The sequence below is a fragment of the Alligator mississippiensis genome, chromosome 8 (genome assembly GCF_030867095.1).
Source record: "Alligator mississippiensis isolate rAllMis1 chromosome 8, rAllMis1, whole genome shotgun sequence".
NCBI lineage: Eukaryota > Metazoa > Chordata > Crocodylia > Alligatoridae > Alligator > Alligator mississippiensis.
Window position 1 is genome coordinate 28,005,735 of NC_081831.1, and position 25,391 is coordinate 28,031,125.

The 25,391-nt window shown below is 51.8% G+C and overlaps 1 protein-coding gene across 1 annotated transcript; it reads left to right on the top strand.

The window, feature by feature from the left end:
- The first annotated feature begins 58 nt into the window (after positions 1-58).
- Positions 59-24,981, top strand: FAM120C (family with sequence similarity 120 member C). Its single transcript, XM_059732999.1, is given in 16 exon segments — positions 59-4,740; positions 4,742-4,805; positions 4,808-4,856; positions 4,858-4,888; positions 6,887-7,133; positions 8,924-9,006; positions 10,801-10,929; positions 11,592-11,694; positions 12,581-13,075; positions 13,555-13,823; positions 13,825-13,884; positions 14,608-14,779; positions 15,184-15,433; positions 17,267-17,381; positions 18,111-18,320; positions 18,699-24,981. Coding segments are annotated over 16 exon segments (3,372 nt in total). The 5' UTR covers positions 59-3,930; the 3' UTR covers positions 18,984-24,981.
- The last annotated feature ends 410 nt before the right edge of the window (positions 24,982-25,391 follow it).

A 25,391-nucleotide genomic window follows, 5' to 3' on the forward strand; every position in this document is an offset into this window, starting at 1 on the left:
GAGGTAGCCTACACCCAGTCTTCCCACTCAGGGTGGCATATTTTGTTGCACTGTGGAAGATGAGGGCGGAGACTGAGTGAGGGGCATCCTAGGGGGGACTTGGGGTTGCAGGATAGGAGGCAGTGCACCCCCAAACTAGCTGGTAGCGGGAGTGGCTGAGCCTGGCTGGAATATTGCACAGCCACCTCCTAGGAAATATTGATGTCAACATAACGATATGTCATTGTTCGTGCCCGGTATTGCAAAGATGTCTGCATCATCCAAGCTATGTTAGGAGCTGATGATTGCTGGACTGGTCACTGACTCACCCACTCAGTTATATCACTCAAATTGGCTCCCACGTGATGGCTGCTGCAGAAACAATACTGATGGAAGAGCAACATTGAAGGACTCAAGGACCCAATCATGCAAGATTTCTTCCACCAGTGCCTCAATGAAAAACTGGGAAATTCCAATCAACATCAATAGGAGAATGTTGGCAGCACTTGGGGTGCCTTCAAGGTCATTGATGATGTGGATTTGAAGAGACACTTGGATTCTCTATCAGGAAACATCAAGACTGTTTTGATGAGGATGACCAGAAGATACAAGAGTTGATTGACTGCAAGCACAAGGCCTTTTGTGCTTGGCAGAACGCCACCAATTCCAAGCAAAAGAAACTGAATCTCCAACAAGCCAAGGCAGAGGTTCAAAGGAGGACCTTTGATATGAAGAACAGATGGTGTGAAGACAAGGGAAAGAGATTCAATATCCATGATATGTGTGGTTTCTTCAGTGCCGCCCAAGCCATCTGTGGTCTGAGCACTCAGGGACCAACAAGACCTAAGGATGGAGGAGACCTGGTCAAGGAAAGGGGAGCCATCAGTGCCTATTGGAAGGAGCATTTTGAAGACCTTTCAGTTGAGATTGTTAAGGAGAGTGCTCTCAACTCCATTCTGAAACACCCAGTCAGAGGTGATCTCGGAATCCCTCCAACCCTTGACAAGGTGAGGAAAGCCATCAATCAGATGAAGAAAGACAAGGCATCTGGAGCTTATGGAATCCCTGCCGAAATCTTCAAGCAGGGACAGAAAGGAGCTCACTTCACAGCTCCATGCCCTCATCTTACGGATTTGTAATGATAAGGAAATTCTAGATGATCTCAGTGATGCCATGATCATGACAGTCTTCTAGAAAGCAGACACGTCCAACTGTGGAAACTATAGAGGGATCACCTTGCTGTCCACCACAGGAAAGATTGTTGTGAGAACCCTCCTGAACCATCTCCTTCCACTTGCTGAAGCGCTTCTTCACCCGGAATGGTTTAGGGCATCAGGGGGCACAACTGACATGATCTTCATAGCTCACCAGCTTCAGGAGAAATGCCAGGAACAATATAAGCCTCTCTACATGGCCTTCTTTGACCTCATGAAAGCCTTGGACTCTGTCAAACACAAAGCGTCCTTCTGGGGTATGGATGCCCACCAAAATTCATCACCGTTCTTTGCCTGCTCCGTGACAATTTGTGAGTGATGGTTCTCAAAAACATCTATCACAGAGCCTTTTGAAGTTAAAATGGAAGTTGTTAGGATGCATCATTGCTCCAACTCTCTTTGATATTCCTTACCACAATGCTGCATCTGACTACAAACAAGCTTCCAGTTGGAGTGGAGCTAAACTATCGAATGGAAAGTAAGCTGTTTAATCTCAGCTGACTCCAAACCAAAACCAAGACCAACCTGACCTCAGTCATTGAGCTCCAGTATGCTGATGATGCTGTAGTCTGTGCTCACTCGGAAGCAGACCTTCAGGCAGTTGTTGACGTGTTTACTGAAGCGTAATGGGACTGACACTTAACATTCAGAAGACTTAAGGTCCTCCATCAATAAGTTCTTAATGAGCAGTCCCAGCTCTGGTAATCCAGATCCATGGTGAGACTCTGGAGAAAATCAAGTATTTCCTGTAACTTAGAAGCCATCTCTCGCAGAAGGCTGACATCAATGAAGAAACCCAACATCACCTCAAATGTGCAAGCGAAGCCTTCAGACACCTGAGGAGATGGGTGTTAGAAGATCACATCAGATCCAAAAACAAGTTCATGGTTTATCAAGCAGTCATGATCCGCACCTTACTGTACGGAACTGAGATGTGAGCAGCATACAGGAAACACCTCAAGTTGTTGGAGAAGTACCATCAACATTGCCTGTGGAAGATCCTTTGAATCCAGGGGGAAGACAGACACACCAAAGTTAGCATCCTCTCACAAGCAACCATCACAAGCATTGAGGTGATGATCATCTAACACTTGACTTTGCTGGGGCAGACACATCATCCGGATGTCCAACTTCAGACTCCCAAAGAAGTTTTATTCTTCCAGCTCAGTCAAGGCATATATGCTCAAGAGAAGGGCAGAGAAAGTGCTTCAATGATGTCCTCAACACCAGCTTGAAAACATGCAACATCAGCATCAATTTGTGGAAAACTATTGTCCAGGACCACCCCAAATGGAAAAAGTCTATTGCAAGGATCTCAGTACTTTTGATGACAACAGGAGATGGAAAAGTGGGAGTGGCAAAAACAGCATGTTGCACACCATATCAGGAATCCAGAACCATCCCCCCCTAGGTGGAAACATTCCAGATTTGCAGCAGAGCCTGTTGATCCCAAATTGGCCTGGTCATCTATATTGAGACCCAGAGATAGGGCAATCATGGAAGAAAATCATCCTTGACTGTGAAGGATTGCCGAAAAACAATGTGCAAAGAATTGTGGGTCATACAGGCCAAGGTTCTCTTTTTACAATGGCGTGTGGGTAATAAGGCTTTATCTGAGCCTGTCGTAAGGGATTCTGGGTGACAAGATTCCAATCTTGGCCAGGACCCTCTGGGAATAGAGATCAATGAAAGTCTAAGGTTGCTGTCTTGCTCCAGAGGATTGTGGGTAATGGAGTCCAAGGTTGCCCCTCTTCAAAGGATTCTGAGTAATAGAGATCAATATTGTCCTCTTTAAGCAAAATATTCCAGGGAACACTGCTTAGAGCCCAGCTTTGGGGGGGCAGGGGGCGGGGGATCCCGCATAAGTCTGGGTAACACTACCAGTTCACACGTGAGTCTGGCTGAGAACGTTATTTCAAGGCATTCTGGGAGCAAGCCTCCTTTTTCCCCCTGACGCTGGGCATTGTGGGGACTATGGCTGCCACCGTACTCCGCGGCCGGGGGAAAATGGCGGCCTCCCTCGGCCATGGCCTGCCTTCGCCTTCTGGCCCACGAAACTACAATTCCCATGAGACCTTGGCGCACAGGACAAAATGGTGCCCCTGACCACTCACCAGCTGCAAAAGTTGGTGGGAGCCGGTACTGCGCCCGCCTCCCAGCATACCTTGCGAGCACGAGGACCGCCCCCCAAATGGCGCCACCCACTACTGGCGCGGGAGCCAACATGGCAGCGAAGAGCCCGCGGCATTCCGGGAGCTGCAGTCCCAGCCGTTCCCTCAGCGGGTCCTCCAACTTCTCGCGGGATTGTACCTTCCAACATACTCTGCACGCAAAGGTTGTCCGCCCCTCCTTGGAACAGGGCTGACGCGATACCCACAATCTCCTCTGGGAGTTGTAGTCCTTAAGGGCAACGTACTATTGACACCAATGAGGGGCGGGACTACAATGCCCGCCATGCCCTGCGCGTGGTGTTGTGCTCCTCTATCTCCCGCTTGCGACACCCAGGTATTTCCCTGTTGACACCAATGAGGGGCGGGACTACAACTACCAGCATGCCCGGGGGTGGGAGGGGAGAGAGGTAGGGAGAACGTGAAGCCAGCAATATGGCGGCTGCCGCGGTCGTGGTAGTGGCCGCAGCCTCTCAGAGCAGGTGTCTGTGAAGGGAGGGCTTGCGGGTCGGAGAGGAGGCACCCTGGCCTGAGGTGAAGGCTGGGGTAGGCCCGGTCTAGGCGGCACTATGGGAATCCAGGGTTTCCAGGAGTTCGTGGAGAAGCGCTGCCCTGGTGCTGTGGTGCCCGTTGACCTCCTCAAGCTGGCTCGGTCGTTAGCAGGACGGGGCGGGACCCCTCGGCCCCCTGGGTTGGCAGTAGGAGCTGGACCTTACCCTCCGCTGTCGCCACCAACTTCCCAGTGTGCTTCAGTGTTGGTGTCAACAGCCAGGGTCTACCCATCGACTTCCCAGCATCCAAAGTGGGTGGCATCAATGGCTGGGCCTTACCTGCCATTGCCAACTTTCCCCAGCATCCAAAGTGGGTGGCATCAATGGCTGGGCCTTACCTGCCATTGCCAACTTCCCAGCATGCCTCAGCACTTGAACCCTACCCATCAAGTTCCTAGCATTCCTCAGGGCTGGTGTCAGTGGCTGGGGCCTATCCACTGACTTCCCAGCATGCCTCAGGGCTGGCAGCAGTCTCGGGCATACCTGCCACCTTGCCAACATGCGTCAGGATTGGTGATAGTGGCAGCTGGGGCTTATCCACTGACTTCCCAGCATGCCTCAGGGTTGGCAGCAGCAAGTGGGGCCTACCCACTGCCTGCCTCACATGCCCTAGACTTGGCATCAACTCCCACCCGGCTACTGGTGGATGCGGACTCAGGGCTACAGCGGCTGTATGGTGACTACCAGACGGACTGGGTGTGTGCGGGCCAATGGAATGCCATGGTGAGCTACTTCGCGGCCTTGGCCCAGGCCTGTGCATGCCAGGACGGCCTGGAGCTGGTGGTAATGTTCAGTGGAGGGTTGGGCAAGAAGCACCTGCCTGAGTGGGGGGCGGCAGGCCCAGGCTGAGCGCCAGACTGCACAGCTCATCTCCAGCCATGCGGCCCACAAGGGCATCCCCCACCCCGTGCCTGGTTCCTCCCGCCTGCCTGCCTGGGCCACTGTCCGCCTGGCCATGATCCGCTTCCGGGTCAAGGTAAGGCCACAACTTTTTCTCCTTCCTCACCCTCACCCCTAATCCCTGAATTTTAACCCCTGCCAGTGCTTTGGTTTTAAGACGCTTATCTTCCCTCCCTTTGCTCCCTTGCCCTGGACTATGACCCTTCACCTCATGCCTGGGTAGAGTGTCCATCATAGAGGACATTCTGGATTTCTGCTACTCTGTCCTCTATTGGTATGAAACTGGATGCCTTTATGTCCTCTATTTTTCTCTTGAAGAGAAAAATAGAGAACATAAAGGGGTCCGGTTTCATATAAGTAGAGGACAACCAGACTGTCCTCTATGATGGCCACCCTATGCCCAGAAGCCGCTGAACTCTGACCCTTACCTTAGCCATGAACCTGGACCCCTGTGCTTTTGTTACTTAACATCTCTTTCTCTTTCAAATTTTTGTGCTGTGATCCCTGACCTGTGACCCTTTCTTCTCATCCTTGGGTGGCCCCAGAACTTTGATGCCCTGCCCAAGCCATTACCCCAGATCCTTGTGATTTTCCTGAACTCTCAGCCATGATTCTTGACGTATGATCACTGAATTTTGGCCCCACCCAAGCCATGATTCCTGGCCTTTGTGATTTCCTGGACCTCTGAACCATGACCTGTGACCCCTTCCCCTGTGTTGCAGCTGTCAAGGTGACTCCTGACCTTTCTCTTTGCACATATCCTGTTTTATGACTCCTCATAGTCCCTGAACTGTATCCTATGGCCCCCAAGCCATGTGCCTACATGGTGCATGAGCCATGCTCCCTGACCTCTGACCCCACATTCTCATGCCTGTTTCCCTAATGCTTCTTCAACCTCTTATCCAGAGCCTGTCCCCTTATTTTTTCTATCCCTGAACTTTCACCCTGATTCCTGACCCCTTCCTCTTAAACCAGTCCTCTGAAATCTAAGCATCAACCCCTGTCCTCTGACCCCCTTCCTTTCACTTCCCAATTTGGGGGAAACAGTGCATGTGATGCATGAGCAGATATGGTAATTGTGATGCCAGGATAGCTGCTCCTTGCCACCTAGTGGCAAAGAGGTGCATCTGGAGGCTAGTGTGTAAATAATCCCTGGATTACTGGCTATGCATCCACTTCAGATCCTGGTGGTGTCCCATACATGGAAATTACACCCTCAAGTGTCCTGGCCCTTGGGGAAGTGGTTGATCTGGAGTCACAGCTATCACCAGGGTTACTTGCCAGGCGCTTTATGTTAGAGTGGAATCAAAGTGTGTGCTTTTATTTCAGGCAAAAAAAAAAAAAAAGCTTCCTAGTTTAAGACCCCCTTCCCTCTTACGAATTTTTGAGGAAAGGAACATATAGTATACAAGATGATATGGTAGTAGGGCATGTGGTATATGAAAAGATATGGTAGTAGGGACACGTGGTATACGAGAAGATATAGTAGTGGAGTGTGTGTTACATGAGACTATATGGCAGTAGGGGTGTGTGGTATATAAGACAATATGGTAGCAGGGGCATGTGGTGTATGAGAAAATAGGGTAGAATCCAGGACAAACCCCTCCCCCCCCCCCCCCCCCCCCCCACACACACACACCGTCCCCACCCCAGTGTTGGGATTGGGTCTCGGGGTCCAGCACTGCCCCCTCTAAACCCACACACACCCAGATTGGATCCCAGAGGGCCAGTACTGCTTCTCCCCTCCCCCAGTAATAGGGGTTTGTGGTATATGATAAAACAAGGTAGGACATTTTGATTTAAAGGCATTAAACAGGGTTCTATCAATTCAGTGGCCTGGGCCTGGTTGAAACTTTAGCAGCTAGTTCCATCCCTTACTGTCCAACTCCATCTTGGAAGTGGTGAATGAACTTCCCTGCTCATTAGTAGCCATGACAACCCCTTTGAATAGACCGCACTCCCAGGAGACCCCTTTGAGCCCCCAAAGTTCGGTCCTGGCAACCTTTATTCCTGCCCCCACAGTTACTTCCTCCACCACCATAGAATCTAACCAGGCTTGTATGCTTTGCTACAGGTCTTCCAGAGCTTGGAGGACCATCACCAAAAGGTGGTTGCCTTCTTTCGGGAGAGTGGCTGCCATGGGCTAATTGCCCATGATGCTGAGTATGCCCTGTGCAACATCCCAGCCTACTACAGCTCCCATGCCCTCAAACTTAGCTGGAATGGCAAGAGCCTCAGCACCAACCAGTTCCTCATGCAAGAGGTTGCCAAGCAGCTGGGCCTCAAGACCTCCAGCTTCCCTGTCTTCGCTGCCCTGCTGGGTAGGTGGAACTGGGCCTGGGTGGGGGCAGCAGGCTACCTAGGGGAGTTGATATCTTGCAGCACAGCATCTTCATGCTTCTATTCCCGCAAAGAAAATGGTCTTCTCTGCATAAGGCATTTGCTCTAATTTTGGGGGTCTGATTTTCTGGTGGAAAAGGAGCACTGGGGATGGTGGCTGGGCTGTGTGCTGGGACTCAAATCTGGCTATAGGGTCTTGCCCCTTTGCTGAGGGTCAGACTGATGCCATACTTGGGGTCAGGAAAGAATTCCCCCCACAGTCAAAGAGGTATGTACTGGGCGGGGGCAGAGGTTGCCTTTTAATGTAGTGGGGGCATTGCCTCTACCTGAGATCTCTGGAGTATATATTAACAACCTATTCCAGCAGCGGGGCATTAGCCACTGCAGCCCCCCTGCTTTTCCTGTGGCGGGCTTGGGTGTGATGTCTGGTGCTGTGTCAGGGTGGATGGTAGTTTTGCTAAGAGGGTAGATGATCAGTGTGTCTGGGATGGTTTGGATAGGGCTGATCCTGCCTCAGGCATGGAGTTGAACTAGAAGTGATTTCTCTCTCTCTCTCTGTATATATATATATATGAGAGAGAGAAAGCACACTAAACATAACTATATATTTATATCTGTATTTATGTAAATCTATGTAGATGTGTCTAATCTTTATATAGATCTATGTAGATAGATCTACATGTACACATATACATGCACATATATATATATATAGGCATTCAGTATATCTGTGTAGCTCTACATAGGTGTAATTAATTTGTATTTATTTACCTATGTATTTATATCTGCATGTACATAGATGTATGTAGATGTATCTACATGTGTGTGTACACACATACATGTATAGAGGGGTTAGATATATTTACATAGATCTATGTAGATACATTTAATTTCTGTTTATCTGCCTACATATCTATATATTTACATGCTATGTATTTCTCTGTCAATTTACATACATTTGTCCACATGTCTGTCTGTTTGTCTGTTTGTTAACTTATCTGTGTGCATGTGTACCTGCCTGCCTATTTATATTTGTATATCTACCTACTAATCTATCCACTTATCTACTTCCCTACCTACTAATTTATTTACTAATTTATTTATCTAATCTATCTACATACCTATCTACCTACTTATTTATCTATTTACCTATTTACGTACATGCATACATACCTACATACTTGTTTACCTGTTTATCTGTTTACTTGTCTATTTATCTACTTACTTACCTGTGTAGCTATATCTAATTTATTTCTGGAGGTCCCTTCCAGCCCAACTTCTGAATGATCTCTATGAAAACCCATGATGATACAGGACAATACATTAATTCTCAGCCCAGCACATCAATCAATACAATTATGATACAACAGTTCTCAGCCCAGTGCTTCCTTTGTTTAACAGGATGTCTGTGTTAGAGAACCACTTGGAGGGGGTACTCTGGGCCAGTATGGTCTATGGCCAGGGGGTATTGGAGGACACTGGTTAGCCAAGATTCTCTGGTCACAGAGCTCATGGGAGGGTGGGGGGTTGAGGACTACTCTCTAGACCGGGGTCTCTGGTCAGGGAGTTGGAAAAAGGTGGGTGTGGTGGGCATTTATGCAGATGTGCTTAGGCAGGGTTAAGCAGTTGTATACATCTTATTTGCAAAATGGCCCAAGATTTATTGCCCTGTTGCCAGAGTTATAAACACTTCCTTTGAGAAGGGGCTTTCAATACTTTCCCTCTTCTCTCATTGGTCAATTCTTCCCCCCACCTCTACTCCCCCACCCAGGTAACCGCATCCTCCCTGATGAGGACCTGGCTGCCTTTCACTGGAGCCTGCTGGGCCCGGACCACCCACTGGCATCACTCAAGGTAGCCCCACTCCTGGCCCTACCCCACAGGGCAGCCCAGGGGGTGGGGGCTGGAGGCCTGGATGCCTGGGTCTTTATTTCAACCCTGGGATGGGCATAGGGGCTAGCAGATTAGAGCAGAGGCTGGGGCCCTGGACACCTGGGTTGTATCCTGGCTCTGGGAGGGGTGTGGTGCAGGTAAAGGGTGTGAGGAGGAAAGGGTGTCCTGGACTTCTAGGTTCTGTCCAGGGTCTTGAGGCAGGGATGGAAGCCAGGACTCCTGGGTTCTGTCTTTGTTCTGGTGGAGGAGGAGAGTCTAGAGTGTGAGAGCAGGGAGTGGCTGGGAGCCCAGTTGCCTGGGTTCTCTGGAAAAGAGTAGGGTCTCTTGGGAACTGGGAAGCTCTAGGGTTCTCCAGGAAGGAAATGGGGTCTGGTAGGATAGAGCAGGGAAGAGTTGGGAACCCGAACACCTGGGTTCAGTGAGGGGGGTGTGGGAGCTGGGGAGTTAGAGCAGGGAGGGATCTGGAGCCTGAACATCTGGGTTTTACTGCAGCTCTGGGAGAGGAGTGTTCTCAGACAGGTTAGAGCAAGGAGTTGGGAACCTGGACACTGGGGTTCCCAGGCTCATCACCCAATCTGTTTCTCCCTTCCATAGGGTGCGGGGGGAAGGATGGCAACACTTTCTGACAACTCTATGCTTGATCCCTGTGGTCAGAGAGCATGTATAGGGCTTGAGAGGACACTCTAGCTGGGGTCTCTGTGGTCAAGAACAATCTGTGTGGAGGGGTTGTATACCACTCTAGGCATAGTCTCTTTGGTCAGGGAGCCTATATCCTGGGTGGTGTGGCATTCTACAGTGGGTCTCTGTGGTTATGGATGCTCTAAGCCAGGTCTCTGTAGTCAGAGAGCACATAAGGCTGTCGGAAAGACACTTTGATTAGGGAGTCTGTGTTGGTTTTGGGGTCTCTATGGTCTGGGTGGTGTCAGTGGTTACTGTAGGCAGAGACTCTATGGTTGTGGATTGTAGGTAGGGTTAAGGGGCTCTGTAGACTGGGTCACTATGCTCTAGTGTTGGGGGCCCTCCAAGCTGGGTCTCTGTGATCATCATGGATGCTGCCTGCAGGAGACCTTCTAGGATGAGTCTCTATGGTCATGGATCCTATATTGGGGGATTAGTGGATGCTCTAAGCCAGAGCACTATGGTCTGGAAACACTTGGGAGTGTTTGGATCCCTCTAAGCTGGGTCTCTATGGTCATGAATCCTACATGGGGGTTAGGGGAAACTCTAGGATAGATCTATGGCATCTGGGAATATTAGGGTTCCTCTAGATTGAGCATTTAAGGGCAGGGATGCTATGTGGTGGGGATTGGAGTTGATCTAGGCTGGCTGTCTATAGTCACATTCTACATGGGCATTAGAGGGCTCTTTGGGTCAGAGCTCTATGGTTTAGAAACACCTGGGGGTATTGGGGTCTCTCTAGGTTGACTCTCTATGGTCAGGTTACACCTAGGAGTGTTGGAGTCCTTCTAGGCTGGGTCTTTATGGTCATGGATTCTATGTGGCAGTCATTTTAGGCTGGATCTCTATGGTTTAGAAGCGCCTGGCGTTGGGGTCCCTCTAGGTTGGGTCTCATGGATACTACTTGGTGGGGATTAGGGGGAATCTAGGCTGAGTCTTTGTGATCTAGGATGACATGGGTGCATTGGGGTCTTTGTAGACTGAACCTATGGTTGAGGTGGACATGCCAGCAAACAGCTTCTTTGCCATGGGATCCTGCATGCCAAGTGCCCTCTCTCGTATCTCTCCCCACACCAGGTCCATGCTCACCAGTTGGTACTGCCCCCCTGTGATGTGGTAATCAAGGCCGTCTCGGAGTACGTGGCCTCCCTGCCAGACCCTGCTAACCTGGACAACATTGGCCAGGATATCTTCAAGCACTCCCAGGTAGGTGGGACCCTTTACCCCTTCTCCCCCTCTGCCAGCTTCCATGAGAGCAGATTGGGGACCAGTGCACCCCATCCCCCAGCTGAGAGCCTGGTCCCAAGTGCCAGGGGCTGTATAGACCCCAACCCCCAGCTATTCAGCACTCCCCCAGGGCCAGGATAACCCCACCTTCCCAAGGACTAGGGGCTGTACAAACCCCACTCCGAGCTGACAGAGACCTCTGCCCCTCCCCTCGGATTAGGGACTGCCCTGTGTGTCAGGGGACCCAGTCCCCAGTTCAGAGACACCCCTCAGGGCCAAGATTAGCCCTCACCACCAAGTGCCAGGGACTGTACAGTCTGACTTCGGCTATTTAGAGACCCCCTGGGACCAGAACTGAGCCCACCCCCAAGCACTAGGAGCTGTGTAGATCCCAACTGCAGCTTTAGAGAGCTTCCCTACAAAAATCAGGCTTGCCCCATCCGTATACCAGGGACTGTACAATCAGGCCCCACACCCTTAGCTGAGAGTGGGGTCTCCAGTCTGATGGGACCCCATATACCAACCCCCCATGGGAGCTGAGATCAGACTAGTGGTAGCCAGACCCCCACTTCCCATTCTTCTTTCCCCCAAAGCACACCCAGGCTCTGTAGGACGACCCCCAGCTTTCTCTGCCCCTGCAGTCCAGGACAGAGGACAAGATGACACGGTTGAAGAAGGCAGTAGAATACTACTCAGTGTGGGGCTGGGCGCTGCCCCTACCCCCTGTGCCTTCCTCCTGCCTGTGTGAGTATGCAGGGTACCCCTGCTGGAAGCCTCCAGCCCCACACTGCTGCCTCTTTTTGGGAGATTCCCCCCAACAGCACCTCTGTCCGTGGCACCTACTGGTGGACCCCCCAACCCTCTACCAACCCCTTTGCCGCATGGTGTCTTTTGCTGGAAGCCCCAACTCCCCAGCCAGTGCCCCCTTCTGGAAACTGGTCCCCAGCCAGCTCCCTTGCCCCATGGTGCCCCTGCTGGACCCCCACCAGTCCCCCTACCTGTGGCCTTGCCCTGTGGCATATCCTGCTAGATCCCCCTACCCCTTGCTGTACCCCCCCAACCCCCACATCAAGTGTCCTCTTGCTAGGAGCTCCCCCATGCCAGCTCCCCAGTCCTGTGGTGCCCCATGCTGCCCCTCTGCCAGCCTGTACCCCCTGTTGGAAGCCCCCCAGCCAGTTCCCCTGTCCCATGGTGCCCCCTGTTGGAAGTCCCCAGCTTCCCTATCAATGGCTCTTCCCCTACAGCACTCCCTGCTGGTCCCCTCGTGTGGCAGCACCCTCTTTTGGAAGCTCCCAGCATCCTCCACTCAGCCAGAGCCCCCTGCTAGATCCCTCCCACCAGCCAACTCCCCTGCCCTATGGCATCCTCTGCTGAAAGGCCCCAAACCCCCATCAATGGCTCTGCCCTTGGTGCTCCCTGCTGCCTCCCCAGCCAATGTCCGCTGCTGGAAGCCCCCTCCAACTTCCTCCAGCACCCTCCTGGTAGGATCTGAACCACCCCTCACCCCCAGAAACCAGCTTTCCTGCCCCCCTCTTTCCCCAAACCAGTGGCTGCCAGGGGGTGGGACTGGGAGGACTGGTTTGGATGAGTTTTTGGGCTGGGCCACATCCCCTGCTTTCTGTCCACACAGTCCCGACTTTTGGCCCCCAGCAGTGTGGTGGGGCAGCACTCAACCAGCGCGGCCCCACTGGATCCCTCCCTGGTGGGAGGCTGATGGTATGTTTTGCTCAACTGTCCCTGATGCCTGGGTTCTTTTGCGGGGGGAGTTGGGGAGTGAGAGATGGGGGCACTCAGAGCCCTAGATGCCTGGGTTCTCTGGGAGGGGAGTGGGGCTGGGTTGAGAGCTGGGAGCCTGGACACCTGGGTTCCCTCCCCATTTGTGTGCATCTCTTCTACCCCCAGTTTGGGAAGCTACAGTACTGGGCCCCGTCCCCTACCTCCAGTTCCGCCCCCAACTCTGGCTCTACCTTCCCTTCACCCTCTCCCACACTGGGTGAGGACCCCATTCTCAGTGGCTGGGCACTGACCTTCCACCCCAAGTGCCCCACCCCTGGCCTGGGTGCCAAAGCATCAACCTACTTTTCCTCTGACGGCGTTGATGACCATGGTGGGGCCAGCACCAAGTGAGTGGAAACAGGGCACCTACCTGGACGCCTGGGTTTCATGTGGAGGAAGGGCCAGGGACCAGATGCCTGGGTTTTGTCCCATTCTGGGAGAGGGCAGCAAGTGAGAGTTGGGTGCCCGGACACCTGGGTTCCATGCTGCTTGGAGGGGTAGCTACTGAAAGCTTGGTGCCTGGATGCTTGGGTTCTGTTCCTGGAAGAAGAGCAGGTGAGAATTGGGCTCCCAGATGCCTGGGTTCTATCCCACTCGGGGTTCCCAGCCATCGCCCATTCCTACTCCTCGATGCCTGGGTTCTGACCAGGAAGTGGGGAGGGAGTGAAAGCTGGTAGCCTCGATGTCTGGGTTCTATCCCTTTCTGGGAAAGGGAATGGGTGAGGGCTGGGATCCCGGACACGTGGGTTCTGAGTAGAGAGTGGGGAGGGAATGAAAGCTGGGGGCCTGAGCATCTGGGTTCTATCCCACTCTGGGAGGGGCAGTGAGTGAGAGTTGGGAGCCCAGACACCAGGGTTCTGACCAGGGCAGGACCAGATGAGAGCTGGACACCTGGATTGCCCAGGTTCCAGCTCCCTGGCTCATGCCTTGTCCTCCTTTCCACTCCTCCCCATCCCTGCCACAGCCACATGCCAGGGGTGGGGCAGCAGGGCGGGGCTTGGGGGCCAGTGGGGGGCAAAGCTGAGCCCCCCATCCCCTCGCTGCTGTCCATGGCCACATGGCTCCACCTGGACCTGACAGCCCCCCCACTCCCCCCTTGTGGCGCCTGAGGTCTTGCATGGCCTCATGTACCCTGGCATCTACCACCTGCTTACCAAGGTCAGTCCCTGCCGAGCCTGGATGCCTGGGCTCCAGTCCTGCTTTGGAGGGGGGCTGGGGACACAGATGCTGGGTTCCAGCTCTGGGGGCCCAGACACCTAGGTTCCAGCCCTGCTCTGGGGAGGGCAGCTAGGAGCTGGGATGCCTGGATTCCAGCCCAGCTCTGGCAGTGGGGCTGGGAGCTCAGATGCCTGGGTTCTTTCCCTGGGAGACCTGGACACCTCGGTTACATCCCTATTTGGGGTGGTGTTGGAATACAAGCATCTGGACTCCCATCTTTGCTGGGGGCGGGGGCCACTGGGGGTCCAAATGCCTGGGTTCCTCTCCTGGGGGGCCCGACTCCTGGGTTCCAACCCTATTTCGCAGGGGAAGGGGATAGAGCTGGACACCTGGGTTCTATCTCTGCTTTGGGGGATGGGGCTGAGAGCCCAGACACCTGGGTTCCATTCCTGTTTGTGGAGAGAGGGGAGGGGATTGGGGGGCCCAGACACCCAGGTTCCATCCCTGGATGCCTGGGTTCAGTCCCTGCTTTGGGGCGGGGGGGGGGCTCACATGTTGGAATTCTTCCCCCAGGGGGTCCAGACACCTCCCTGTTAGAGGTGGAGCTGGTGGCCCAGATGCTGGGGTGCCTTTCTCAGGGGGCCCAGATGACTGGGTTCCAGCCCTGCTTTGGAGGTAGGGCTGGGGGCCTGGATGTTTGGGTCCTCACGGCCTGCTCTACAGGGCGAGATCAAGCTGCCCATGTGTATTGAGGACGAGGGTACTATGGAGCTGCTGCCGGCTGCTGTACTCTTCCGTGCTGCCCTCCAGCACATCTATGGTGTCCTCTTCAGCGTGGCTGAGAGCCAGCGGTGCCCCCAGTGTCCTGGCCTGCACTGTCACGGCCCATGTGAAGGTGAGGGTGGGGCCAAAATCCTGGGTCCTCGAAGTGGTGGGGGAGAGCAGGGGGGCCTGGGACCCTGGACACCTGGATTCTCTGGGAGGGAAGTGGGAGCTGGGGGGTGAGAGCATGGGGGGCTGGAAGCCCAAACAGCTGGGTTCCCTTCTCAGTTCTTGGTGAGAGTTAGGGTGTATCTGAGTCAGGCTGGGGGAGCCAGGATTCCTGGGTTCTTTGTGAGAGGCAGGGGCACTGGTGGGTCAAAGTAGAGGGTTCTGGGAGCCCAGATATCTGGGTTCTCTTCCCAGCTCGGTGGGGGGTTGGTTTTGGCCCAGCCAGGCAGGACTCTTGGATTCTCCCCTGAGCTCCCAGCTCCCTCCTGCCAGCTTCTAATTCTCCTTCTCCCCCTGCCACCCTACCAGCACCACCTGTCATTGTAAAGGAGTGGGCAGCCTACAAAGGCAAGGCCCCTCACAGTCCTGAGCTGGTGCCGGCACTGCCTGTCCGTGAGTGGACCTGCCCTAACCTGAAGCAACTGTGGCTGGGGAAGGCGGCTGAGGACCGAAGTCAACGCATGCGTGCCTTTCTGGCCTGTCTGCAGGCTGACACACCTGCCATGCTCAACCCTGCATGTGTGCCCACCCACCTGCTGCTGCTCTGCTGTGTTCTCCAGTCAGTTGCAGGGGCAGGGCCAAGTAGGGGTAGGGGGAGAAATGGGCAAAGATCTGGGCCTGGATTTGATGAGAACCTAATCTCATTGCTAGGGTTTAATGGAGGGAGCAGGGCTGGGTGAATGGGGTGGGGTTAATAGATGGGGCAGGGCTAGATGGGAGGGAGCAAGGCCACATGGAGTGAAACTGCTGCAAATCCAGGCTTAGGTTTGATGAAAGCCTGATCCTACTGCTAGAGGTGGGTGGAAGGGGTGGGATTTAATGGGATGTGAGAGAACAGGATGGGAAGGAATGGGACCAGATCGGGAGGTGGGGGCCGCATGGGGTGAAACAGACGCAGATCTCGGCCTAGGTTTGCTATGAGCCTGACCCTATTACTAGGGCTTGATGGAGGGTGTAAAACCATGCAGAGGGAAACTGATGCAGATTTGGGCCTGGGTTTGACAAGAGCTTGATCCCATTGCTAGAAGACAGCCTGACCCCCTTGCTGGGGCTGGATGGGAAGAGGCAGGGCCATGAGGGGCAAAACCAATGTTGATCTGGGCCTGGGTTTGCTGAGAGCCTGATCCTATTGCTAGAGCAGGATGGGAGGAGGTGGGGCTTGATGGGAAGGGGCATGTCCTTATATGGGGAAACTAACAGGGATCTGGGCCTGGGTTTGAGAGCCTGATCTTCTAGGGCTTGATGGATGGTAGTAGGGCTGGATGGGGGGAAACCAATGCCAATCTGAGTCTGGGTTTGTTGAGAGCCTGACCCCATTGCTAGAGCTGGATGGGAGGGGGCGAGGTATGATGGGAAGTGGGAGGGCTGGATGGGAGCGGGTAGAATTGGATAAGGGGGTGAGGCTGTGTTTTTTTGTGGGGGTGGGAAATGGTGAGGATCTGGGCCTTGGTTTGCTGAGAGCCTAGTCACATTGCTGAAGGAGACTGGGTGGGGCTGGATTGGGGGGGGCAGGGCCACCTGTGGTGAAACTGATGAGCCTGGATTTGCTGAGGGCTTGGTCCCATGGCTAGAAGAAAGGGGTTGGCTTTGATGGGAGGGGGCTGGATTGGAGGAGAAGGCCACATGAGGTGAAACCAACACTGATCTGGGCCTGAGTTTGTTGAGAACCTGATCCCACTGCTAGGAGAGAGGGGGCAGAGCTAAGTGGGAGGGGCAGGGCCAAGTGGGGTAAAACTGATGCTGATGTGGGAGTGGGGATGGGACCCCGGACACCTGGGTTCTCTTCCCTGCTCTGGAAGAGGAGTGGGGAGGGCTGATGGATTAGAGGTCACCTAAGCTGCCTAGAAGGGGTTTGTCAGGTGGGGTGGGGGATCTGGGAGTCTAGATTCCTGGATTCTATCCCATCTCTGAGAGGGGAGTAGGAGCTGGTGAGTTGGAACAAAGGGGATCAGGGACTCAGACACCTGGGTCCTCTAGAAGGGATTATAAGCAGGGTGGCCATTGGGAGTCTGGATGCCTGGGTTATCCCCATTCTGGGAGGGGAGTAGGGGGAGTTGATGGGTGAAAGCAAAGTGTGGTCAGAGGCCTGGATACCTGTGTTCTCTAGAATGGGTTATAAGCAGGGTCGGGGGCTGGAAGCCCAGACACCCGGGTTCTTTCCTTGCTCTGGGAGGGTAGCAGGGGGGATGACAGGTGAGAGCAAAGGGAAACAGGGACCTGGACACCTGGATTTCTCTAGAAAGGGTTTGTCAAGGAGGAACCAGGTACCTGGATGCCTGGGTTCTCTCTCTGCTCTCAGAGGGTAGTGGGAAGCTGTGAAAGTTTGGGGGGTACCATAGCCCTTCCCCTCCACCCCTTCCCCCTGGGATCCTGATATAGCACCTGCCCCTAGGTACATGGTGCAGTGGCCAGGGGAGCGGATCCTGCACCGGCAGGACCTGGATGCTTTCCTAGCCTAGGCTGTGTCCCCTCAGCTCTGTGAGCCAGGTCAGCTCCAGGAGCTCAAGGTAGGTGTGCCTGGGTTCTCTGGGACAGGAGTTGGGGCTCAGGGGTGAGAGCAGGGGGTGCTGGATGCCTGGATTCTCTGGGAGATGAGTTGGGGCTGGGGGGTGAGAGCAGGGTTGCCCTGGTCTGAACAGGCGCTAGCCAGGCCCCCTCCTTGCAGTGGTATAGGGGACTGTTTCCCAGCTACCCCACCCCAGAGTTGGCTGCATCTCATCCCTTTCCCAGTGGCGGTATAACCAGCTGTTCCACCCCTGAGCCGGCTGCAACTCCCCAGTGTTACACTTGACCATCCCCAGCTGCCCTGACCCAGCTTTGGCCACATTTGTATAGCCATTAAACTACTATTCCACCCCAGAGTCAGCCTCATCTATGTAATTTATACTCAGCTGGCCCAAGCTGCCCCACAATAGAGCTGGCCACGTCTATGTAGCTGCTATACTTGGCCATTCCACCCTAGCACTGATTGCACCTAATAACTGGCCACATCTCTATATCAGTTATACTCCAGCATTGCACCCCAGAGCTGGCTGTTTTTATAGTTGTTATATTCAGCTGTTGTACCCCAGAGCTGGTTGCATCTCTATAGCTCTTATACTCAGCTGTTACACCCCAGAGCTAGCTGCTTCTGCATAGCAGTTATACTCAGCCATTAAACCCCAAAGCTGGCTGCATCTCTATAGCTGTTATACTCAGCTGCCCCACCCCAGAGCTAGCTGCATCTGTGCCTGCAGCTGGAGCAGGTGGACGCGCGGGGGGTGCAGCTAGCAGCACTGGCCATGAGCGGTGTGGACATGGCACTGATGGCCAACGACGCATGTGGGCAGCCACTGCCCTGGGAGCACTGCACCCCCTGGGGCTACTTCGATGGGAAGCTCTTCCAGAGCAAGCTGCAACACACCACACGATACCGCGCCTCCCTGCTGGAGCTCTGTGACAGACAGGTGTGCCTGGATGCCTGGGTTCCCTGGGAGGGGAATGGGGGCAGGAGGTGAAAGCGGGGTTTGCGACACCTGGGTTCTGTGGGAGGGAAGGAGGGGCTGGGGGCTTGGAGAGAGGGATCCTGGATGCCTGGGTTCTCTGGGAAGGGAGGAGATACTGGGATATGAGAGCATAGGGCGGTTGTAGCCCAGATGCCTGGGTTCTTTCTGAGATCTGGGAAGTGAGCTAGGTGGCAATTAGAGGGTTAAACCACGGGGGTGGGGGCCAGGACACCTGGGTTCTATCCCAGGATGATGGGGGGAGGAGTGCCTGAATCCATGGAGGCGGGGGCTTAGAGAGGGGTGGAGCCAGCTATCCTGACCCTATCGCCTGCCCCCCAGCCTGAGCAGGTGGCCAAGGTAGAGAAGATGCGGCAGAGCATTCTGGATGGCATTAACCAGGGGCACCAGGCTGCGCCCCTGCTGCTGCTAGCTCTGCCCTTTGCCACACCCATGGCCCCACCCTTCTACTCCACTGGCCCACCCACCCCTGTCCGGACTGGCAGCTTTGCAGGTGAGTGCTGCCCCCACCATTTGGTCTCTCCCTTGTTTACTCCGATCCCTTGTGGCCACTCCCCATCCTTTTTGACCACTTCTCCTTTCCTGCTTGCTCCACCTCCTTTCTAGCCCTGCCCATTTTCTGGTCATGCCCCCTTCCTGACTCCACCCCTTCTTTCTGGTCCCATCCCCCTCCATGCCTGCCTCTTCTTGGGCTGGCCATGTCCTTTTCTGCCTACGCCCCCTTGTTTGTGAGGATGCTCTGTTCTATGTGGCCACATGCCTCCATCCTGGTTCAGGAGGTGTGAGAGCAGGGGGCCTGGGAACCTGCACACCTGAGTTCCATCCTGGCTTGGTGGGGAGATGGTTAGAGCAGGAAACCTGAATGCTGGGGTTCTCCCAGATCTCAGAGGGGAGTGGAGGCTGGGGGGTTTTAGCAGGGGTGGGCTGGCTGGGCACCAGGGTGCCTGGGTGCCATCCTTGCTTGGGCAGGGGTTAGAACAAGGGGGCTGGGAGCTGGGACACCTGCTGATGGCTCTGGGTTGACCCTTTTGCTGAGATACCTGCTGATGGCTCTGATGGCTCTCGGTTGACCCTTTTGCCTTCCCTTCCCCAACCCCAGGTCTGCATCCCATCCCGCCCCAGGGGGGCAAGCTGGAGATCGCTGGCATGGTGGTGGGGCAGTGGGCTGGGAGTAAGCCTTCACGGGGCCGTGGTTCCTGCGGCATGCAGGTGGTGTCTGTCGGGGGACCAGGCAAGGGGAAAACATAGGTGGTGGGGGAGTGCTGCCCCTAATGACTTTTCAGCTTCATGGGTCTGAATATTGCCCTTTGTGAATATTCATAATGGGAATGTCTCTGACTACTTGTCACCTGCCCTGGTGCCTGTGACCTCAGCTTCCCTTGGATTGTTCAGCTTTAGTGAAAATATTTTAGATAAATGGATAGACAGAGGTATAGCTATACAGGTTGGATAAAGATATATAAATATAGATAAGTATATTGAGATAGATATCCTATCAATATCTAAATACATATATAGATTAGATATATGCATATAGATACAGATGTAGATATATCAGTATATATGTATAGATTCGATATATAAAAATAGATATAGAAACAGCAATAGATATATAGATAGATGTGTGTATATATATATATATATATATATAGAGAGAGAGAGAAATAGGTTAGAGAGCTATTTAGATACTTAGAGATATAGATATATAGATAGTTATAGGAGACATATGTATATATAGGAAGATATAGATTAAATATATAGATAGAAAGCTATATATGTAGATTTGTAAAAATATACATACGGAGATATACCATACATTAGAGATATAGATATAGAGAGAGATGGGTGTGCATGTGTATTCTAAATAAATACAAATAATGATAGTAAAGCATAAATAATGCTTCATAAAGAACATAATGTGGTAATAAGCAAATAGCTAAAAATAATAGTGATACATAATACAATTTATTAATGTAAAATAATGTAATGGTAAGTAAATTAAAGATTAGTGATAACGAATAAACAATGAAACTTTATTAGCATAGTGTAACAATACAATACTGATATGTGATAGCAATATATAAATAATGATGTTTTATTAGTGTAATATAATACTAAGTTATAAAAATAAGTGATAGTGATGTATAAAATAAATAAGGCAGCTTTATTAGCATAATGATAATATAATGCTAAGTTAATATAAGAGATACAGTTGGGATACATAAATGACAAAGCTTTATTAACATAATATGGTCATTAATATAATGCTAAGTAAATAAAAAATGACAGTGATAAAGCATAAAATAAATAGTGAAGGTTTATTAGCATTATGCTAAATAATATTATTCTAAATAAAAATAACTGATAGTGGTCGTGTCTACACATGCAATTAATATGAAGCAATAAACCCTGGAGCTTATTGCATAAGAGTTTATTGCTCTTGGGTGTGCCATTTGAACGTGTTCTTGGGACTGCTGCAGGTTGAGCTGGGTTGGCCCAGCACCAGCTGGCAGCGGCCCAGGGGTCAGCTTGCCAGCCTGGGGCTGCTCCCCCCTGGTTCAATGGGCTGCAGAAGAGCTGGCTGGAGTACAAGAGTGCTCCCAGAGCAGGGCTAGCTGGCAGGCAGCCCTCTCATTGAAGCACCCTCATGCCCCAGCCAGCCAGGGCAGCATCTATACATGCACTGCTGCAGAGTAAAAAAAAAAACAAAAAAAATCTGCAGCAGGATAGTACTTATATTTACAAGACTTTCCTGCTGAGGAGTAAATTAATTTACTCCAGCCTAATAGGGGCATACCTGTAGACACGCTATGTTTACTGAGGCAGTAAACATCTTGTGTAGGCATGCCTGGTACAGTAAAAGCTCTCTTATCTGGCATCCTCTGGGCATGGGGGATACCAGATAACAAAATGTGCCTGGCTGCCGCTTCTCCCGCCACATCCCTCCGCCCTGCTGTCCCTCCCGCAGCATTGCCATCTCTCCCACGTGCCCTGTGGGCCCTGTGGGATGAGGAGGCGGGCCCTGCACAGCCCCACACAGCCTGTTATGCCCCCAGGCCATGGGGGCTCAGAGAAACTGGAAGTGCCACAGTGGGCACTTCTGGTTTCACTTTTCCTTACAAGCCAACATGCTGGTTAACAGAGCATGACAGCTTGTAAGGTGCCAGTTACCAGAGAGTTTACTGTAATATGTAAAATAGATAATGAAGGTTTATTAGCGTAGTATGGTAATTAATATAACACTAAGTAAGTTAACATAAAAAGTAAGGCATAGAATACATAATAAAGCTTTAATAAAACATAATATAATAATATATGATATGCCAAGTAAATACATGAAAATAAATAACAGGAATATATACACACACACACAGAGTAAAGAAAAATGCAGCTTTATTAAAATAATCAATGGGCCCTTTCTCGTTATTGGAGAAAAAACATGCTAATTAACCATAATAATCCCTATGGACTATTATACATTTTTAAATGGCTTTTAATTCTTTTGTTAATTCTTCTGGACCTTAAAGAAGAGTTATCCAGAAGGAATCGGATTCATTATGAATTTGGTCTCCTTGCATTTTCTTGTTTGTCACATTTAATATTCATCCCAATTAGAAGCATTGTTGGCCAGTGGTATTCCCCTCTTCCTTACCTCTCTAATTAGAAGAGGCAGGTTCCAAGAGATGACTCTTTGGATTGTTTGAAGCAATTGTTATTAATGACTTGTGCTTCTTATCATTAGAATAATGATTGGGAATCAACCTAATTAATTAACCCTAATATTACAGGTATTAAGGATCCTTGTTTATTATTCAGCATCCCCAGTTGAAAGCCTTTTTGAGTGTGTATCTCATTATGCATATATGCATTAATCCTGGCAGTGACCTTACTGCATTGTTAGTCTCAGTTAATTCATTAGGCATAGTTAGTCTATTTATAATGGCTTATATTTGATTCTTCTTAATGTTAATGATGATTATTTAATTACTTGACTATTGTGAAAAACCTATAGGGGATGGAAAGCTGTCATAATTAGTCATTGCTAATTACCAAGGATCCTGGTTTTCTCTGATTAAGAAATAGCAAATTCTCTGATTAAAAACCCTGGAATCCTCATTCTTCTGTGATTAAAACAAAACATCACTATATATTTAGGTATGTTTTATTGATGCATTGTTTTATTGATACATTTACAATTTTAAAGCAATTTGGAAGCCTACCAGTGCCTCAATCCCTATAGTAAAATAAATTCTAAATACCTATACATTTAGCCCTACCTATGCCATTGTCCCTCACTCCTAAACCACAGCCCCCAACCCTACTTGTGCCCCTCACATCCTATCCACAGCACCCTGCCAGAGGGGGACAGGGAAGGTTTGAAATCCCACCCTTGCTTATAGAGCAAGTACTATATTTATGTGTCTACTACACATCTCTTTCCCTCCCCACTCAGCCAAGAAAATGCCTTGTGGGTAAGACGGACTTTGAATCTGGGTTCCTCATTAAGTTGTAGCTCGCCGACCCCCCCCCCCCCCCCCCCAGTTTCCCATCTTGGGTTTTGGGTAAAGCGGGGAGCATGGTATGCTAAGAAATAACGGTAGGGGCAGGGGTTGGCCATGCAGGAGTGGGAGTTGCCCACGTCAGGCTGGGTGGCTGTGGCCAAAAGAGTTGGCAGCGTGTGTTGTATAATTATTCTTCAGCTGGATCTTCCAAGGGCTTCTTCTGATAGAAGATCCAGCATCAGAAAAACTAACAGTTGATTCTGATGGATCTTCTGATGGTTCCTTTGGATGATTCTGTGGATGGTCCTTGTGATTAGTTCTTCTGATGATGGATCTTTCAGTGGTTCCTTGTGGTGGATCTTCTGATAATGGATATTCCAATGGATCTGATGGTTTCTTCCAACAGTTCCTTCTGATGTTTTTCTGATGATGGATCTTTCTGACAGTTCCAGCTGGCTCCTCCACTGATTCCTCCAATTGTTCTTCTGATGGTTCTTCAGATATTTCTGCTCAGCAGCTGGGTGGATTCTCCATCCCCCGGGTATCCTTTGGCCAAGAGGTGGCTCTTCCCTGCTGCTGCCTTTTGAGTCCATGGCAAAGGAACTGGTGTCTCTGACAAAGTGAATCTAGCTAAACCCTGCCCCCCCCCCCCCTTCCTCTGCTGGCAAGGTGTTCTTTTGACCCCCTTGGCTCGTCTTCTTGGGGGATCATGACCTGGAGCCAATTCCAGCACTCAGCTGCTGGCAATATCCCAGCATTTGCTTCTGGCTGGGACCCAGGCATCCTGTGCTTCCCCACCACACTGGGAAAGAATCCTGCCCATGCAGGGATTCCCTGTCCTGGGGTTTAGGAGGTGGGGGGCGGAAGGGGGTGAATAGTAGCTGGTCAGGGGGATCTCTGCTGTCAGAGGATGGAGATGGGGCTGTCAGCTGGGGTTCAGGAAGCTGGGGCTGTTATTCGTGTCCCAGACTGATCTCACTGGGAGTGAGTTGGTCTGTTTTGGGGGGTTTGATGTTAGAAGTTTAAAACTTGGGGCATGAAATGTGTCCATAGCCTGCCTCAGGTGGTCAATGGATCCATCCATCCTCAGCTGCCCCCTCTGTCTGTCTAGCCTCATGGATGTCCTTTATCCAGCTAGACAGACAGATGTCCCCATGCACCTCATCCATTCATCCAGCTAACTATCCATCCTCACACACACCCTTTGGTCTGTCTAGCTACCCACACTCTAATGTATCTGTCCATCCATTTGTCCACCCATGCTCTTTATCCAGTTGTGTATCTATCCCCAAACCATCTGTCTATCACAACACACCCTTTATCTATTCATCTGCCTAGCTATTCCCAGACCATTCATCCCCATACACCCTGTATCCTACACACCCTCTATATATCCATCTGTCTAGCTATCTCCACACCACCTATCCATCCCCACACCATCTATCCCCACACACTCTTTATCAATCTACCCATTCATCCCCACACACCCTATTGACCACCCCTACACACTCTTTATCCAGCTGCCTTATCTCTACCCATACATATCATCCATCTATCTGTCCTCACACGCTACTTTGTCTGTCTAGCTAGCTGTGTACACATCATCCAGCAGTTCCCACACACTCGCTGTCTATCCATCCCTGCACACCCTTTATCTATCTGCCTAGCTATACCCACACACCTCATCCATCCATGCATTCTACACCCTTTATCTTTCCATCTGTTTTTAGCTATCCCCACACCGTTCATCCACCCACCCGTGCCCAGGCCCATTCTCCCCCCTCCTCTTCCTGGCATCTACCCCTTGCCTGTTGCCCAGACCTCTTCCTTCAGACGCCATTTTTCTGCTACCCAGATACAGCCCCCCCCCTTGACACCCCTATGCTCAGCCCCCTCTCCCCCCAGCATGTCTAGCACTGGCTTTTAGGCTGGGTTTTTGTTTTTTTCCCCCCAAAAGCTCTGTGCACACCAAAGCCTCTCTCTTACTCCCTGGGAAAGTCTGAGCCTAGGCACCACAATCTGCGCTTGAGGCTCGAGGAGAATCCACACTGTGCCCCCAGAAGAGCTGGATGGACCAGTCGGAATAAAAGTTTATTCTTTTAGCTGTCAGCGCCTAGTGGTGTCCCTTCTGCGTGGGGGTGGGGTGGGGGGGTGGATGCCTGGGTTCTTTCCCAGCTGTGGGAGCGGAGGGTGCGGGGGTACCCCGGTCACTTGAGTTCTCCTGGCTGTGGGGGGGCGGGGCGGGACGCTTGAGTTCGCTCCCGGCTATGGGAGGGGGAGTGCGGTGAATAGGAACTGTGACGCCAGGGCTCTTTCCCACCGAGGGGAGGGGAGGGGGTTGGTTCTAGTGGATTAGGATTGCGTTGGTGGTGGGAGCTGGATGCCTGGGTTCTAGCTCCCTCCCCCATTCAGGGAAAGCAGATGGAATCTCCCCCACCCCCAAAATGGCCAGGATGTCACTCTCAACATGGCACCTACAGGCCCCGCCCAGATGGTGCCTTCTCGCTGGTAA